This window comes from Oncorhynchus tshawytscha, linkage group LG30, assembly GCF_018296145.1.
Source record: "Oncorhynchus tshawytscha isolate Ot180627B linkage group LG30, Otsh_v2.0, whole genome shotgun sequence".
NCBI classification, from domain to species: domain Eukaryota; kingdom Metazoa; phylum Chordata; class Actinopteri; order Salmoniformes; family Salmonidae; genus Oncorhynchus; species Oncorhynchus tshawytscha.
In genome coordinates, this window is record NC_056458.1 from 40,785,563 (window position 1) to 40,805,655 (window position 20,093).

General features: G+C 42.1%; 1 protein-coding gene across 1 annotated transcript; it reads right to left on the reverse strand.

The window, feature by feature from the left end:
- Positions 1-6,400: 6,400 nt before the first annotated feature.
- On the reverse strand, positions 6,401-18,904 carry yipf5 (Yip1 domain family, member 5). The gene is made up of 6 exons (XM_024393489.2): positions 18,800-18,904; positions 16,958-17,080; positions 13,285-13,460; positions 9,609-9,754; positions 9,255-9,436; positions 6,401-8,962 (listed from the first exon to the last, which is right to left on the reverse strand). Exons 2-6 carry the CDS (start codon positions 17,068-17,070, stop codon positions 8,800-8,802), a joined length of 780 nt encoding a protein of 259 aa, XP_024249257.1. The 5' UTR covers positions 17,071-17,080; positions 18,800-18,904; the 3' UTR covers positions 6,401-8,799.
- Between the last annotated feature and the right edge of the window lie 1,189 nt (positions 18,905-20,093).

Here is a 20,093-nt window from a genome sequence, read left to right on the forward strand (position 1 = left end):
ACCAATTGGATACCACAAAATTGGGGAGAAAAATTGGTTAAAAAAAGGGGTGTGAACAGTTTGGGGTCGTGTGGGCTGGTTACTATGCCGATAAATGACATTATCCATCTGGACCTTTGCCACCGAGGAAATTTGTGTGACCGGACCATCTCAAATAGTACTTGAGTACCCCTGCTGTACAGTATACACAGAGAATAAAAATTAAATACACTAAGATAACAAATCACTGCAAAAACAAAGAAATGTCAAAAAAAGGCAACACAAATACAATACACACCACATTCAGTCCATTTGTTCTTGTCCATCAGGCCACGTTGTCATCAACATCACACTGAATGTTTTCCCTTGAAATGCTGTGCGGAAAATATTTCCTTGCATGGCGCATCCAGGCTTGGTAGTCCTCTGCAGTAGTTGCAGACAACCAACATTCATTGCATCTAGGAGGAACATCTGCAGTCATCATAAACTTTCCACTTCCATGCATCTGAACCACTCTTCCACTCTTCTATGGGCCCCTCTACCATTCCTTTGTTCTTGCCGTCAGTCCATTATTGCAAACAGCAACTCAGAAGTGACCCCTTTTATGCATGAATAAGGACTGATTGCTGATTTGAACAATTGTGCCAATAAGTTTTGCACACATGACGAAGAGGTTCACATTCATGGGAGTAATTTGCATCAGCTGTGATCAAACGTATTCATTTAATTTGATGTGATTTACTCCACTGAAATGTGCGTCTTAAGTAGAGTTGTGTTTACCGATTTGCAAAAATGTGCTTAGCATTTGCATTGTGTGTGGAAAAAATGAATACTGTTGTACTCTAGGTTATAATGGCGATCAAGTGGACCCCAGTTTCATAAAGTGTCTTAGAAATTTAGAAACTGTGAATTCAAAATCAAATGTAAATAAGACACAATGAAAATACTATTTTCACACTATTCAGATATTCATATTCTTATAAACAGTACAGTTAAATTTGATCTATAGAAATAGGAGAGGTGCTTTGATACAAAAGTGTTTTAAAGATAAACTTGCTTTTTGCTTGAGTAACCTCTGGCGGCAGAGCATTCCTCAATGACATGGCTCTGTACATAACTGAGCAACGCATTACATATTTTTGGGGGTTTGGGTACCGTGAACAAACCCATTGTGTCGTGTCTGGTGGGGTATGTATGTGTTTGAACTGTATGCCAATAGATAATATAAGTGGTTCGGCATTTTAAACACACAAATGTTTTTAAAAAAAGACTAGAATTAGTTCATCTCTCGTCAACCCTCAACCATGAAAGACTATCATGCATGTTGTTGATGTTAGTTGTGAATGTGCAGTTTTAAGGGCAAGGCGTCCTGCTTTATTTTGAGCCAGCTGCAGCTTTACCACGTCTTTCTTTGCTTCATATTACCGGACAGTAATAAAGATGGTACAAGATAAGAGCCTGAACAACTACTGTTATACACTTGATCTTTGTGTCAAAAACGCAGAACCTCTTTTTATAACAGACATACCTCTCCCCATCTTCACAACTTGACCATGATAATTAACCATCCAATGTTACTCCTAGGAGCTTCTTCAACTTGTCACACCCTCTACTCCAGTTGAGGTTTAGGTAAAAAAAAAATGCTTTAAACCAAAACCAATGTTTGGTTTTAGAGGTATTTAAGACCAGTTTGTTGTTAATTATCCAGTTTGACACTGACTGTAACTCCTTGCTAAGAGTTTCACTGGCTGTAGGTGCTGATGTGTTGAGTTTGCAATTATCAGCATACATAGATAGTTTGGCTTCTTGTAAGACAAGTGGAAAATCATTTGTAAAAAAAAAAGAGTAGTGGCCCAAGGGAACGGCCCTGAGAGATACCGCACTGTTAATTTCTGATGTTAGAGAAGGTTCCATTGAAACATACTCTCTTTCTATTGGAAAAGTAGCTCTTCAACCATGTGATGGCAGGTGATAGCAAGGTAGTTTTTTTCAATGACAAATTATGATCAATAACATCAAAGGCTGCACTAAAATCTAACGACACAGCTCCAACTATCATCTTAGTTGGGCAGGTAGCCTAGCGTTGGACTTGTAACCGAAAGGTTGCAAGATCAAATCCCCGAGCTTGGTAAAAATCTGTCGTTCTGCCCCTGAACAAGGCAGTTAACCCACTGTTCCTAGGCTGTCATTGTAAATAAGAATTTGTTCTTAACTGACTTGCCTAGTTAAATAAAGATACAATTATCCATTTCTTTCAGCCAATCATCAGTTATCTGAGTCAGTGCAGTACAGGTTGAGTGCCCTTCCTCATATGCATGGTGAAAGTATGTAGTTAACTTGTTCTTTGAAAAATAGCATTGTATCTGTTCAAACACACCAAGACAGTCATGAAGAGAGCACAACAAAGCCTATTCCCCCTCAGGAAACTAAAAAGATTTGGCATGGGTCCTGAGATCCTCAAAAGGTTCTACAGCTGCAACATCGAGAGCATCCTGACCGGTTGCATCACTGCCTGGTACGGCAATTGCTCAGCCTCCGACCGCAAGGCACTTCAGAGGGTAGTGCGTACGGCTCAGTACATCACTGGGGCAAAGCTGCCTGCCATCCAGGACCTCTACACCAGGCGGTGTCAGAGAAAGCCCTAAAAATTGTCAAAGACCCCAGCCACCCCAGTCATAGACGGTTCTCTCTACTACCGTATAGCAAGCAGTACCGGAGTGCCAAGTCTAGGACAAAAAGGCTTCTCAACAGTTTTTACCCCAAAGCCATAAGACTCCTGAACAGGTAACCAAATGGATACCCAGACTTTTTGCATTGTGTTCCCCCCCCATCCCTCTTTTATGCTGCTGCTACTCTCTGTTTATCATATATGCATAGTCACTTTAACTATACATTCATGTACATACAACCTCAATTGGTCTGACCAACCAGCGCTCCCGCACATTGGCTAACCGGGCTATGTGCATTGTGTCCCACCACCCGCCAACCCCTCTTTTTACACTACTGCTAATCTCTGTTCATCATATATGCATCACTTTAACCATACCCACATGTCCATACTACCTCAATAAGCCTGACTAACCGGTGTCTGTATATAGCCTTGCTACTGTTATTTTCAAATGTCTTTTTACAGTTTTATTTCTTTACTTACCTACACACACACACACACACACACACCTTTTTTCACACTATTGGTTAGAGCCTGTAAGTAAGCATTTCACTGTACACCTGTTGTATTAGGCGCACGTGACAAATAAACTTTGATTTGAACTCCATTTTCTCCATGCGTTTAGTAAGAACAAGCAGCAAACAGATTGGGCGGCTGTTAGAGCCAGCAAAGGGTGCTCTACTATTTTTAGGTAGTGGAATTACTTTAGCTTCCTTCCACACCTGTGGGCACACACTCCTTTAGGCTTTTAGTTAAAGACATGGCAAAATATGGGTGGCAATACAGTCTGCTAACATTCTCAATAGTTTTCCATCTAGGTTGTCTATACCTGGTGACTTATCATTATTGATGGATAACAATCTTTTTTCCACCTCTTCCACACAAACTTGACCCCCCCAAAAATGCAATCCTTTTATTATTATATATTCAAAACACAAATATGATGGTTCACTGTTGTCATTTCACTTCTCAGTTTGTCCACTTTACCAGTGAAATAGTCATTGAGTTCATGGCCCCATCCTGCCTGGTGTCAACAGTACAGGCTAGTGGCGGTGGTGTTATGGTGTGGAGAACGTTTTCCGGGCACACATTATGTCCCTTGATACCAATTGAGCAACATTTCCATGCCCTGAAGAATTCAGGTTGTTGTGGAGTAATAGGGGGGTCCGACCCAGTACGAGATGGGTGTACCTAATAAACTGGCAACAAAAGAGCCCAAACTTCGAGTGATGTATCAAATGTTTACTCAGCTTAGATATACCAGCTGAATACATACAGTTGAAGTCGGAAGTTCACATACACCTTAGCCAAATACATTTAAACTCAGTTTTTCACAATTCCTGACATTTAATCCTAGTAAAAATTCCCTGTTTTAGGTCAGTTAGGATCACCACTTTATTTTGAGAATGTGAAATGTCAGAATAATAGTAGAGAGAATTATTTCAGCTTTTATTTCTTTCATCACATTCCCAGCGGGTCAGAAGTTTACATACACTAAATTAGTATTTGGTAGCATTGCCTTTAAATTGTTTAACTTGGGTCGAACGTTTCGGGTAGCCTTCCACAAGCTTCCCACAATAAGTTGGGTGAATTCCTCCTGACAGAGCTGGTGTAACTGAGTCAGGTTTGTAGGCCTCCTTGCCGGCACACGCTTTTTCAGTTCTGCCCAAAAATGTTCTATGGGATGGAGGTCAGGGCTTTGTGATGGCCACTCCAATAACTTGACTTTGTCGTCCTTAAGCCATAACTTTGGAAGTATACCTGGGGTCATTGTCCATTTGGAAGACCCATTTGCGACCAAGCTTTAACTTCCTGACTGATGTCTTGACATGTTGCTTCAATATATCCACATAATTTTCCTGCCTCATGATGCCATCTATTTTGTGAAGTGCACCAGTCCCTGCTGTAGCAAAGCACCTCCACAACATGATGCTGTCACCCCCGTGCTTCACGGCCGGGATGGTGTTCTTCGGCTTGCAAGCCTCCTCCGTTTTCCTCCAAACATAACGATGGTCATTATGGCCAAACAGTTCTATTTTTGTTTCATCAGACCAGAGGACATTTCTCCAAAAAGTACAATCTTTGTCCACATGTGCAGTTGCATACCGTAGTCTGGCTTTTTTTATGGCAGTTTTGGAGCAGTGGCTTCTTCCTTGCTGAGCGGCCTTTCAGGTTGTGTTGATATAGGACTCTTTTACCGTGGATATAGATACTTTTGTACCACTTTCCTCCAAAATCTTCACAAGGTCCTTTGCTGTTGTTCTGGGATTGATTTGCACTTTTCGCACCAAAGTACGTTCATCTCTAGGAGACAGAACGCGTCCCCTTCCTGAGCAGTATGATGGCTGCGTGGTCCCATGGTGTTTATACTTGCTTACTATTGTTTGTACAGATGAATGTGGTACCTTCAGGCATTTGGAAACTGCTCCCAGGTGTACCTGTGGAGGTCTACAATTTTGGCTGATTTCCCAAGCAAAGAGGCACTGAGTTTGAAGGTAGGCCTTGAAATACATCCACAGGTACACCTCCAATTGACTTAAATGATGTCAATTAGCCTATCAGAAGCTTCTAAAGCCATGACATCATTTTCTGGAATATTCCAAGCTGTTTAAAGGCAGTCAACTTAGTGTATGTAAACTTCTGACCCACTGGAATTTTGATAGATTAATTCACTATCTGTAAACAATTGTTGGAACAACTAACTTTGTGCATGACACAAATGTCCTAATCGACTTGCCAAACCTATTGAGTGGTTGAAAAACAAGTTTTAATAACTCCAACTGTACATTCAATACAGTGGTGTCCATTTATACCCTTAGCTTTCACCCCCTCCTTTCCTCAAAGATGTACTTGAATCATTTTCCATCACCCAGGACTTCTTATCAGTCAGGAGAGGCCTGGAGTTATTGGGAGTACACATTCCTAGTCCACTAAATCATTTGGACTTCTCATACACAAAGAGCTTGAACCTAACACTACTTTCAATCTCTAAGGATATATAAAAATCTATTCATACTGAAAGGATAAAATTATATAAAACAGTAATATACAATCTATTACCACAATATTATGGTCACTACAGCCAATGCGAACTGATATTTATTTGGAGTAAACCTGTCACAAACACTATCAGTATACACTCAGTTTGGTTGAGTGATAACCTGGGTCATGTTACAGGCCTTAGTCACAGTAAGAAGCTTACTCTTTAAAGGACATCTAGATAACCAGTCAATGTTCTGGTTACCAAGAAAATAAAGTATCAGAGACCTTATCTAACATCCCACATATATTCTCCCGATACTGACAGTTAGCACTTGGCCTATAGCAGCACCCTAAAAGAGGCTTCAGATGAGGCAGGTGAACCGGCAACCACAGTACTTCTACTTAATTGTCATGAGAACCTCTGAGCTTTACAGGAATATGGCTCTGAACATATACCACAATACCTCCCCCGTAGACATTCCTGTCTTTTCTGTAGATGTTATATCCTTGTTTCCCTACTGCTGTATGATCGAAGGTGCTGTCTTTAAGTGAGTCTCAGTAATGGCTAATATATTAATATTACCTAAGATTAGCAAATACTAATCTCATGAACTTTGTTTGAGGCTACATATTCATATCACCTTACTTTAAACTTTTCCTGGGTAGCTTATGTAAAACTGAACTCAATGATAGTTGTATTTCTAATAATTCTATTTCTGATAACAGGACGCCACATCACGTGCATGTAAAAATGATGCAACGGACCATAGATGACATGAGATATTTTATTTAGATAGTGGCAGATAAAACCACCCAAGCACGACGCCCATCTATCAAGAATTTCCACATGACAAAAGCACAACATCGACTTTGATGTACAAAACAAATGATACAGTATATAAATACTTGGCCATATAAGAGCAGCACTGTAATTGCTCAGTGGCCTTGTGTCCGCCCTGAGATTGAAAGGTTGGGAGTTTGATCCCTGGCCGCATCATACAAAGAGACTAAGAATGGGACACGATGCATTGCTGCCTGGCACTCAGCATTAAGGAGATAGATTTTGGGTAAGGCCCTACGATAGACTAGCATCCTGTCCAGGGGGTATACTTGTACGTCAAGCTACCTCAGGAGATCTGCTCCTATGAGCCGTTCCAGCTAGCTCGTGAAAAGGCTACTTACTGTATTTACTCTGGGTTTTTTGAAATGCAGTATCCCCTTAACATTTGTTGAAATTGAAAAGCACTCCATATTCATTGCCGCATTTTGCTTAAGAGGGCAAAAATATAAAAACGCATCCATTTGAGGAGCTCAGGTTTAGCACAGAAACAAATCTATAGGAAAACCAAAAAAAAAAACCCAATGACCTTAAAACCCTGTGCTCATTAACAGCCTCTCAGATGACACCTGTGTGTGAAACCAAAATTCCAAAGCCACATTTTAATATCAGTCCAAAGTGAATGGCAAAAGACCGAAACTTTCAACCTGAAGCCAAAAAAACCCTCAACGCAGCCTACAGCAGGGGGGTCTCCAACCCTCCCTCCTGTAGTAGATTGTCACTCCAACTCCAGTTGTAACTAACCTGGTTCAGTTTATCAACCAGCTAACTATTAGAAGGTGCGCTAGATTAAGGTTGGAGTGAAAACCTACAGGATGGTAGCTCTCCAGGAACAGGGTTGGAGTGAAAACCTACAGGATGGTAGCTCTCCAGGAACAGGGTTGAAAACAATAGAAAACTGATTAAATGCAAACTGCATGAAAATAAGGATTTAAGTTAAGGTGTAGGAGACAAAACTCAGGATCTGTGAGCTCCTTCGTGTGTGGTTTAACAACCTGTAGTACAATACCATTACACAGTGAAACTTAAGGAAAGCATAGAAATAGCGTACAAAGAACATATCTACCGCTTCTTAGACTTGCTTTCAAATGAGAATGACAGAGCTATAACTCACATTTCTATGTGAATTTGGTCAGGTCGCCCAAAAGGTTTCATATTTCAGCTTTAATGTGATCAACAAACTATCATTTTACAATAAAAATAAATGTGCCGGTAAATATGAACAAAAACTAGGTCATGAGGCACACAGCTGGTTCCCACTGATCAATAGAGAAAATGAAAAAACATCTTGTTTTTTTGGGACATAAATTCTTTGAGTCTGCATGTGTGCAGCTGTCATTACGCAGGCACTGACTGACCAAAGTTTACAATCACACAAGCTGCATAACTAACACACCCTTGACCACATGTAGTTAGCTAAGGAGGCTCACTGTTAGGCCATGCGTCTAGGGCTGGGAAATATAGTGGGGAAGGGCACAGAGCTTTGGTGTTTCAGCAATTTAAAACCATTTCAGCTTTGTAAGATATGTCTCTTCCGAGTTGCAAGTTGACCTCAGAGTACCCAGATGTGCGTGCATGTATGCATGAGAGGGCCGACAGAATTAACTAACTGCTCTATTGTTGAATAAAATTGAAAATAATTGTGCAAACCATTTTCTGAAGGCCTCAAGGCTCAAATAAATCTAATTAACAAACATACAGAATAAAGAAGCTTTACATGGAATAGAAGATTCTGTGGTGGTCTGTGGATGGGTCCTTAGTCCTGAATAGAAGGGGTTTGGAATTTATACTTTTGCGCGGACCCGTGTAAGCAGGTGTAAAAATGGAATGCAACAGACAGGGTAACTGGCCACACCACTGCGATGGGGGTGCAGCACAGAAGGGCCTCTGACAGGCCCTAAAGTTAGTTGGGTTTGTTGGTCCGTTTGCAGGGTGTAGACCAGTGTTACCCAATGCCAGTCCTTCAGTACCTCCAATAGCATACACTTTTTTGTTGTAGCCGCAGACAAACTGACCTGATTCAACTCAATGAGGGCTTGATTAGTTGACAAGTTGAATCAGGTGTGCTTGTCCAGGGCTACAGGAAGAATGTGTTCTGTTAGAGGTACAGGACGATAGGAGTTGGAAAACAGTGTTCTAGACCAGGGATTCCCGAACTATGTCCTGGTCCCACCACCTGGGTGCACATTTTGGTTTTGGATTTCTACACAACTGACTCAAATAATCAAAGCTTGAAGAGTTGGTTAATTCAAAACATGTGTAGTACTAGGGCAAAAAAAGGAAATGTGCCCCAGGACCGAGTTAGGGGAACCCTGGTGTAGACCGACAACATTTAGAAGACAGAGATAAGGGCGAAGACCCCGTAGAGGAGGGCACAGGGGTACGCCACCAGAAGCTGCTGTCCGTCCATGGCCAGGGCCGAGATGAAGATCTTGGAAGCAGAGAAACTGCACCAGCCAATTATCGTGGCTGCGATGATTATTCCAAACATGCCTCTGAAAAAGGTAAATAAAGTTAGATCAGTTAGTAAAATGTTGGCATGCACCCGGACCACCAAACCCACTACCATTGCAGAGAAAAAATATCATAGGGAAAACACTGGTGTGGTTAAGATAATTGCACTGTAATACTCCATAAACAAACAAATAGGGCATCAAAAGTCAAAGGCTGATTATAAAATTGTTGTGCACCACCCGACACTTACAATAAACCGATACGATCTATTGTAGTGACACAGGACCTTACCATATTGAGCTAACCTCTTCTCAGGCCCATGTTTGTACTTACTGTAAAGACAAGATGACTCCGAAGCTGGCAAGGAGGATCATGGGTAGCAGGCAGTAGCCCAGTACGCTGGCGACACAGCCAAACGACACGCCGGTCATGCTCATTAAGTTGAGGAGGCAGTACATCCCCAGGCAGCCGATGGCACTGATGCCGTACACATAGCCAAACTGGATCTTTCCTGTCTGTAGCAGTTAGACAGGAACATATAGACAACTTATCAGCCATCCCCTTTTACATAGTCATCTCTTCCCAGGACAAACAATGTTATATTATAGCACAAGGTAACATTTAAAATACATATTGATACCATGTAAGTGTTCAAGTGATGTACTGCATCAATAGAATAGTTCTTACTAGAAGTAAGGTGGCTCCGAAGGCCAGACAGAACACCATGGGTCCAGCCAGGTCAGTCTCGTTCATAATGTTACCGTCTGCTGCCTTCATGGGGTGGAGCACTGTCAGGGTCTTCTGCCAGATGTGGTCAAAGTTTATGCCTAATTCTATGAGGCATACCCATGAAAAGATATTAAAACAATGTCAGATATAAGACAAAGGGTTGGGTGAGAGGGACAACTCATTCATACAATAGTCTGAACAAAATCTATATACCCCCTAGAATGAAATACACTTTGCATTTAAGGGAAATTACAAGCCAAGAAATAAGTATTTATGACGAGAACGCATGTCTCCCTATGACACCACTGTATCAGATGAATGGAGTGGAAGATGTATGCCTACCTCCAAAATAAGATCCTCCCTAGCAGGATGGCCCTGGTGGCTCCTCCCTAGCAGGATGGCCCTGGTGGCTCCTCCCTAGCATCCTTCCTGTTTGGCCCTGTCTGGGGGTGTCCTCAGATGGGGCCACAGTGTCTGCTGACACCTCCTGTCTCAGCCTCCAGTATGTATGCTGCAGTAGTTTGTGTCGGGGGGCTAGGGTCAGTTTGTTATATCTGGAGTACTTCTCCTGTCCTATTCGGTGTCCTGTGTGAATTTAAGTGTGCTCTCTCTAATTCTCTCTTTCGGAGGACCTGAGCCCTAGGACCATGCCTCAGGACTACCTGACATGATGACTCCTTGCTGTCCCCAGTCCACCTGGCCGTGCTGCTGCTCCAGTTTCAACTGTTCTGCCTTATTATTATTGGACCATGCTGGTCATTTATGAACATTTGAACAACTTGGCCATGTTCTGTTATAATCTCCACCCGGCACAGCCAGAAGAGGACTGGCCACCCCACATAGCCTGGTTCCTCTCTAGGTTTCTTCCTAGGTTTTGGCCTTTCTAGGGAGTTTTTCCTAGCCACCGTGCTTCTACACCTGCATTGCTTGCGGTTTGGGGTTTTAGGCTGGGTTTCTGTACAGCACTTTGAGATATCAGCTGATGTACGAAGGGCTATATAAATACATTTGATTTGATTTAGCAGGATGGCCCTGGTGGCTCCTCCCTAGCAGGATGGCCCTGGTGGCTCCTCCCCAGCTGGATGGCCCTGGTGGCTCCTCCCCAGCAGGATGGCCCTGGTGGCTCCTCCCCAGCAGGATGGCCCTGGTGGCTCCTCCCCAGCAGGATGGCCCTGGTGGCTCCTCCCCAGCAGGATGGCCCTGGTGGCTCCTCCCCAGCAGGATGGCCCTGGTGGCTCCTCCCCAGCAGGATGGCCCTAGACTGCAGACCCATTTAGTGCACACAGCTGGATAACTGGGCAACTCTGACTTCAAGACTTTCCTGTCTCAGGGGGAATGCAACACGGATACAGAACAGATCTCACTAAAGATCTAAACGTTATACAGCTGCACCATTGAGATCATCTTGACTGGCTGCATCACCGCCTAATATCACAACGGCTTGGCATACGACTGCAAGACACTACGTCCCAGTACATCACTGGGGCCGAGTTCCAGAGGAAAGCCCTAAAAATGTTCCAATAATCCTGCCACCCAAGGCATGTACCGTTCTCTCTGCTACTGCACAGCAAGCAGTATCGATGCGCCAAGTCTGGAACCAACAGGACCCTGAACAGCTTCTATCCTAAGCCATGGGACGGCTAAATAGTTAACCAAATAGCTACCCAGACTACCTGCATAGACCCTTTTTGCACACACTCATCCAATATGCTGCTGCTACTGTTCATTTTCTATCCTGTTGCCTAGTCAACTTATCCCTAACTATATGTACCATCTACCTCAATTACCTCATACCCTTCCACTTCGACTTGGTACCTGTGTATAATGGCAGGTTATCATTACTGTGTATTTATTCCTACTTATTTGTATATTTTTCTCTGCATTGTTAAGGGCCAGTAAGTAAGCATTTCACTGTTAGTGACCGGGTGTTTACGAAGCATGCGACATAACATTTGATTTGAAGACATCTGAAACCCATCAGTGCTCCCCTGACTAGAGGTCGACCGATTAAATCGGCATGGACGCCAATTACATTGCAATCCGAGGAAACTGCATGGCAGGCTGACCACCTGTTAAGCGAGTGCAGCGTCTAAAGGACCTTGGCTCCTTGCACCCACAAGGTAAGTTGTTTGCTAGCATTGAACTTAAGACTGTTAACTTATAAAAAACTATCACTAGTTAACTACACATGGTTGATGATATTACTAGTTTAGCTTGTCCTGCGTTGCATATAATCAATGCGGTGCCTGTTAATTTATCATCGAATCACAGCCTTCTTCAACTTCACCAAACGGGTGATTTAACAAAAGCGCATTGCCAAAAAAAGCAATCTTTGCACAAATGTACCTAACCATTAACATCAATGTCTTGTTTAAAATCAATACACAGAAGTATATATTTTTTAAACCTGCATGTTTAGTTAAAAATTCAATGTTAGCAGGCAATATTAACTAGGGAAAAGTGTCACTTCTCTTGCGTTCAGTGCAAGCAGAGTCAGGGTATATGCAACAATTTGCTTGGTTCGTTGCGAAATGTGAACTAATTTGCCAGAATTATACATAATTATGACATAACATTGAAGGTTGTGCAATGTAACAGAAAAATTTGGACCGTATTTCACTGAAAGAATCAACATTTTGTTTTCAGAACTATAGTTCCCGGATTTGACCATATTAAATGACCAAAGGCTGGTATTTCTGTGTGCTTATTATAATTAAGTCATGATTAGATAGAGCAGTCTGACTGAGCTGGGGTAGGCAGCAGGCTCGTAAGCATTCATTCAAACTTTACTGTGTTTGCCAGCAGCTCTTAGCAATGCTTGAAACACAGCGCTGTTTATGACTTCAAGCCTATCAATTCCAGAGATTAGGCTGGCAATACTAAAGTGCCTATAAGAACAGCAAAGGTATATGAAATACAAATGGTATAGAGAGAAATAGTCAACGCATCATAATTCCTATAATAACTACAACCTAAAACTTCTTAACTGGGAATATTGAACCACCAGCTTTCAGATGTTCTCTTGTTCTGAGCAAGGAACTTAAATGTTTGCTTTTTTACATGGCACATATGGCACTTACTCTCTTCTCCCAACATTGTTTTTGCGTTATTTAAACCAAATTGCACATGTTTCACTATTTATTTATTTATTTATTTTTGAGACCAAATAGATTTTATTTATTATATTAAGTTAAAATAAGTGTTAATTCAGTATTGTTGCAATTGTCATTATTACAAATATATAAATAAATAAAATATCCAATTAAAATCGATATCTGCTTTTTTAAACTCCAATAATCGGAATTGGCGTTGACAAATTGTCGGTCGACCTCGACCCCTGACCTCTGCCCACTCTTTCACCTTGAGGAAATTCCAGTGTCTTTCATTCCCCCAATCAATCCCAAGTATGAAGCCCCCATGCTCTGGCATAGGTCTGAGAGTATAGGATCCAATCGAAAAGCTCCACCTGGCTTCTGATAGATCACGTGGAATTTGTGCCATATTGCTTAAAACTAGCCAATCCTCTCAGATCAACAAAGGTGCCTAGGGAGGTGGATGAAAGGGCTTGATTTGCGATAAAGCATTCTTTACCATCCCTTTCCCATGTGGAGTCTCACCACCGGGTTATCCTTACCCTCCAGCAGCGGGGGCTCGTCGTCAAAGCTGCTGCCGTACATGGACTGTGTGGGGGAAGGTGTGAAGGCCGGTGTGGGCTGGTAGATCTGGCCGGTGTAGGGCTGCTGAGGTTGCATCATCCCTGGGGCTGCGTATCCCATTGGCTGGGAGTAGTCATACTGACCATATTGACCCCTGGGGTGACACATAGGAACACTTCTCAGAACCCCTCCATGGCTTTATTAAACACAAACATGTCACGTCTCAAGCTAGTAAGCAACATGGGAACAGAACTAACAAAACTGGCCCTTGCGAGAAATTGGAGACCGGCTTTTCTAAAGTGTAGCTATTCTCAGATCAGTGAGTTAGAGAAGTGACTGTTCAAATCAACATTTATTGGTTGCATACCCAGATTTGCAGATGTTCTCAGGTGCAGCGATACTCTAGCGTTTTTTTAGCGCCAACAGTGTAGTAATAATACCTAGCAATACAAAACGCACATAAAGTCAAGTAAATTAAGCCCCTTTGCATCCAGAACAGCCTGATTTATTCGGGGCATGGAAACATTGCTCAATTGGTATCAAGAGACCTAACATGCGCCAGGAAAACATTTCCCAAACCATCACCCCACCAGCCTGTACCGCTGACACCTGACAGGATGGGGCCATGGACTCATGCCTCTTTCGCCAAATCTCGACTGCCATCAGCATGACGGGATTCGTCAAACCAGGCGTGGTTTTTCCACTCAATTGTCCAGTGTCCACTGGAGCGGCTTCTTGTTTCTAGCTGATTGGAAAGAAAACCGGTGTGGTGACATGTTATGCGGTCCGAGATGCCGTTCTGCACACCACTGTTGTACTGCGCTGTTATTTGCCCATTTGTGGCCTGCCTGTTAGTTTGCGAGATTCTTGCCATTCTCCTTTGACCGCTCATCAACGAGCTATTTTCACCCAAAGGACTACCGTTTTTTCATCATTTTCAGTAAACCCTAGACACCGTCATATGTGAAAAGCCCAGGAGGCCGGATGTTTGAGATACTGAAACGGGCACACCTGGCACTGACAATCATACCACACTCAAAGTTGCTTAGGTCATTTGTTTTGCCCATTCTAACATTCAATCAAACAGTAACTGAATGCCTCGATGTCTGCTATCTATATATCGCCACTGCCACCTGACTCACTGTCTGTAGGAGCGAACCATTTCTTGAACAGGGTGGTGTACCTAATAAAATGTCCACTGTGTGTGTGTGTCTGTGTGTGTGTGTGTGTATAAAGTACCAGTCAAAAGTTTGGACAACTACTCGTTCAAGGGTTTCTTTATTTATTCTTACTATTTTCTACATTGTAGAATAAAGACAAACTATGAAATAACACGTACTGAATCATGTAGTAACCAAAGAAAAGTTCAATCAAAATCTATTTTATATTTGAGATTCCTCAAAGAAGCCACCCTTTGCCTTAATGACAGCTTTGCACACATTGCATTCTCTCAACCAGCTTCAAGTGGAATGCTTTTCCAACAGAGTTCCCACATATGCTGAGCACTTGTTGGCTGCTTTTCCTTCACTCTGCGGTCCAACTCATCCCAAACCATCTCAGATGGGTTGAGGTCGGGTGATTGTGGAGGCCAGGTCATCTTCTACTTCTGTCAGAGTGCTCTCCTCCTCACTGTAGGTTGTCTCATTGTGGTTGGTAATACCTTGTTTCAGGAAGTGATGTCACTGAGTACTGCCCCAAATAAATAAATATATATATCAGCAGTGTGCAGCGTTTTCCTTTCTGTTTTCCATGAGTTTGCCTACAACTCCAGCGCCTTGATGTCCGTATGTTCTTCAGCTTTAGTAAACAGGCCTACCACTGTTTGGTCATCGGCAAACTTGATGATTATGTTGAAGACATGCGTGGCCACACACTTATGGGTGAACAGTAGGGGCTGAGCACAAGGGGCTGAGCAAGCACACATGCGGGGGCCCCCCTGTTGAGGATCAGCGTGGCAGATGTGGTGAAGGTAGGCAACAACACTTAAGGTCGGCCCATCAGGAAGTCCAGGCCTGCCAACGCAAGCTGGAAATTGGATATTCATGTGCTTAAACATTATGGATCACACCTGGTTCAGTTCAATCCAAAAAGGTATTTACAAAACAAATAAAATATTCATACTGATAAGTACAGAACATATAAAATATATGTTTTGTGGAATTAGCACAGATCGTATGTTTATACCATTACATGTTCAGTGTAGAATGGAGATAATTATCTAGAATGTTTTTCTAAGCACATGCTCCCAAGTTTAGTCTCTATAGTAGAGGAACGCATGTCACCTCTCAAACAGGACCAGCTCACAAGTTTTGGCTTTTTAGACACGGTTCCTAAATCAACACCAAAAGCTCAATCATTTTGAAAACATAAAAACAAAAACAAATGATTGCATCGACACAGACCGCAAACTGGTTACGCAAAGCTGAAGTAGGCTACCTCAAAGGGAATCTGACCGCTGTTCGCTAGAAGAGTCTGCTGTTTCAGCCTATGTAAAGGTGCCTATTAGATTTCTTTAAGGCACATACATCATTTCAGATTTTCAAAATTGATAAAATCTCAAATCTAGTGCAAAGGCATTTTAGAAGCATTACCTCTTTAGCTAAAACTCCCCACTCCATTTAATGCCAATATATTTATTTTACTTTTGTTATGCTTTTTGTGACGTGGATCATAATTAGTTAGTCTATCAGGATGCGTGATCCTCGTGGACTAATGGGACGCAGAATTAAATGTATCAAACTCGCACAAATTCAACCAGTTATTTTTCGTATTTGCATTTCATTTCTTTCACTAGTAAATGCGAGTGAACTGCTGGCACTTCAGAGCCCACTGAACGTCCATCTTCTGTTCGCTAACGTTAGCTTGAACCAATTAGTGTTAACCTTTCCACAACACACGGAGTCGATAAGGGATTTGTCCATGTGTTTACGTACAGCCGAGTCGGAAAACTCAGCATCACAAAAAACAGGAAGGGCAGCCACGGGGGTAGCTACATCGAATAATGATGTATTAATCTCCATGTCCATTGACACAAACTCTGTACATGTCTACATGTTGCAGCTCGAGAATCGGGATGTTAGATTTATTTTTCATTCAAATGTAAATAAATATATATGTATTTATATAAATAATCAGGCCCTATTCATTTCTGCGTACTTTTAACTCGGATCTCGTACCTGCCTACATGAACAGAATTGCATAGTTGGTACGCAAAATGTTGGCAGGTCTGCAAGTTGCACAGGGAGGGGTTCAGACCCAGGGCCCTGAGCTTAGCGATGAGCTTGGAGAGCACTATGGTGTTGAAGGCTGAGCTGAAGTCGAACAGCATTCTTACAAAGGTACTTCTCTTTTGGAGGTGGGATAGGGAAGTGTGCAGCACAATAGTGATTCCTTCATCCGTGGATCTGTTGGGACGGTATGCAAATTGTAGTGGGTCTAGGATGTCGGTTATATCTGTTGTTCTGCCTCTGAACAAGGCAGTTAACCCACTGTTCCTAGGCCGTCATTGAAAATAAGAATTTGTTCTTAACTGACTTGCCTAGTTAAATAAAGGTAAAATAAAAAAAATTAAAAGGTGGAAGTGATACAGTCCTTAACTTGCCTCAAAGCACTTCATGATTAATGCACTGCTAACAGGTTGACAAAACTTACTGTTTGTAGGGATCTTCTGTGTTACTGTAGCCATATCCAGCAGGTTGCCCGTGGTCATCTACACTGTAGCTGGACTGGTAGAAATCTGTGTTGAGGTTGTCAAACCCTGACATTTCTGACCGTCTGAAAAAAACAAATGGTTCATATAAGACTAGTAAGGCTAGAGGAGAAAATTGTCAACAGTATTAAATAGATGGCATAGCACAGCTTCTTGACGCATAGGTATCTGGGAGGTAATTGTGTGTTATTCCTGCCCTTCATCCTTTCAAGTAACTAGCTAAATCAGATTAGCCAAGTGAGATGGCAAACGTTAGCTAGAAACGCAGTATCATGGGGAACGCCATTCGCCAACTTTCAAGACGTGAATCCATCTGAACAGTGACATTGATGTTGTGCAATCATACCGAACTCTGTAAGCATTCAGTTTTCCTTTGGGATAATAGCTAGCTAGCTGCTACATCGCTATCTGGCTGGATAGCTAACAGCTAATAATGTCGGTGCAGCGAAGATACGTTTCACCAACACCTTCGCCTGGAAACCCAAAATTGAATTCTACGTCGGGCAGAAATTACTGTTTGAATCAGGAAAGTTCTCTCTCACATCCTCTACAAGTCACAATGTTGAATAAAAATATATTTTAACTTTACCAGTTGTCCGTGCGGTTGGTCCATTTGGGGGGTAGGCATGTGAGACAATATTCACAGGAAAGTGTAATTAAATGAACGTTTTAAAGCGCTGGTAGTGCATTTACATTTCTATCACCTGAAGCATGGCACAAGATTAAAATATAGCTGGTGCACGAGTTTACTTTGTTCTGCCCGCATGTTTCAGGTGTAGAAATCTGAACACACTACCAGGCTTTGAAAAGTTTGTAATTATACTTTCCTGTGGATATATTGTTTCACATTCCTACCGACAAAAAGGGCCATCCGCACGGACAACCAGTAAAATACGTGAAAATAATGAAGATATCAATTCTGACTTGTAGACATGAGAGGTAGCTTTCTTGATTCAAATGATAATTTCTCCACGATATAGAAATCAACGTAATTCAATGTCTGGTTTCCAGGAAACTAACGTCTTAGTTTGTGGTTGACCTCTTTACTTTACTGCTAGATTAGCAAATACTGTATTTACATTTCTTACCAATTTTAGGCTGCATTTACAGGCAGCCCATAATTATTTTTTTATTACATCAATAGGTCTTTTGACAAATCACATCAGATATTTTTCAGAGCTGAACTGATTAAGAAAAACGACAAATTAGTGAAAACAAGATCAGAATTGTGCTGCCTGTGTAAAAGTACCCAGACAGATTTAGCTTTAAATCAGGAGTTCAATGAAATTATAGCTAACTAGCTAACGTTCGTTTTTTTTTAAACTACACAATTCGGCACCGGGTTCGTTACCTAACGGTAAAGTTATTGTTGGCTAACAAAATTAGTTAGCTAACTAATGTTACCCAAAGTAGTGACCAGCTAGCCAACCAACAGAAAAAGGTGCTAGGTAGTTTGCTAACGAGGTCAGCTAGCTAGGGCACAGTTAACGTTTGCCAATAATAATGTAGAGAAATGTTAGCTAAATTAAAACGATATCTAGCTAACGCGTTAATTCACTAAAAAGGGTGGTAGCTACCTAATTATCAGCTAACCATGCAAATGTATTTAAAGTTAACTGGCTGCTGCTTAGATTTAGAGCAGAATGTCAGAGTGGCTGGTACGTTAGCTCGTTTATAGCACAACTGAAAACATACTAAATTAATGTGGGCCTCGATAAAATACTTAATCAAGCTATATATATTTATGCACTATGGCCTTCACAAAGCAATACTAACTGTTTTACCTGCAACGTAGAACAATTCTACTCTGGACTCCGCCAACTTAGCTACGTGTCAAGAGAATAATATCAGCAACACTTAAAGAGTACTTCCGGGTCCCGAATTCCGAACATTTAAAAAATAAAAGTCCTCCACGTAATAGTAGAAAAGTGTCAATAACCTGTATTTCTTCATGTCATATAAACATTTTAATCCCATATTTAAGTGACACACGCATTATGACACACACATAGACTGTAAGAATAAGAGCACCTCCTCCCAGCTGCCCACTGCCCTGAGGCTAGGAAACAATGTCACCACCAATAAATCCACTATAATTGAGAATTTCAATAAGCATTTTTCTATGGCTGGCCATGCTTTCCACCTGTCTACCCCTACCCCGGTCATCAGCCCTGCACTCCCCACAGCAACTCGCCCAAGCCTCAAACCATTTGTCCTTCACCCAAATCCAGATAACTGATGTTCTGAAAGAGCTGCAAAATCTGGACCCCTACAAATCAGCCGGGCTAGACAATCTGGACCCCCTCTTTCTAAAATTATCTGCCAAAACTGTTGCAACGCCTATTACTAGCCTGTTCAACCTCTCTTTCGTATCGTCTGAGATTCCCAAAGATTGTAAAGCTGCCGCGGTCATCCCCCTCTTGAAAGGGGGAGACACTCTATTCCCAAACTGCTACAGACCTATATTTAATTTTTTTAATTTTACCTTTATTTAACCAGGCTATGTTATTTCAATTACTTCAAGGCTATAGCCTACAAAGAAATGCATTGTGAAGTATTTGCGAGTGCGACAACAGGCTGGTAGGGACATAAAGCGCTCACCATTTAAACAACAATTCTTTGTATTAAAACATTATGGATTATAAATTGCCCATACAGGCTGTGACTTAGAATTAAATACAAATTAAACAAAAAATGCCTTATTAGGCTCAGTGCCCTTGAATTTATTTTTAAGAAACACGAGTTTCAGTCCCCTGCGATGGTGCCTGAAGAGTAGGCCAGCAGCAGAGAATAACTTCTCCACTCACAGAGCCCTCGGGGATGCACAACACCCTTCAGAGCCCTTGGGGATGCAAAACACCCTTCAGAGCCCTTGGGGATGCAAAACACCCTTCAGAGCCCTTGGGGATGCACAACACCCTTCAGAGCCCTTGGGGATGCAAAACACCCTTCAGAGCCCTTGGGGATGCACAACACCCTTCAGAGCCCTTGGGGATGCAAAACACCCTTCAGAGCCCTTGGGGATGCAAAACACCCTTCAGAGCCCTTGGGGATGCAAAACACCCTTCAGAGCCCTTG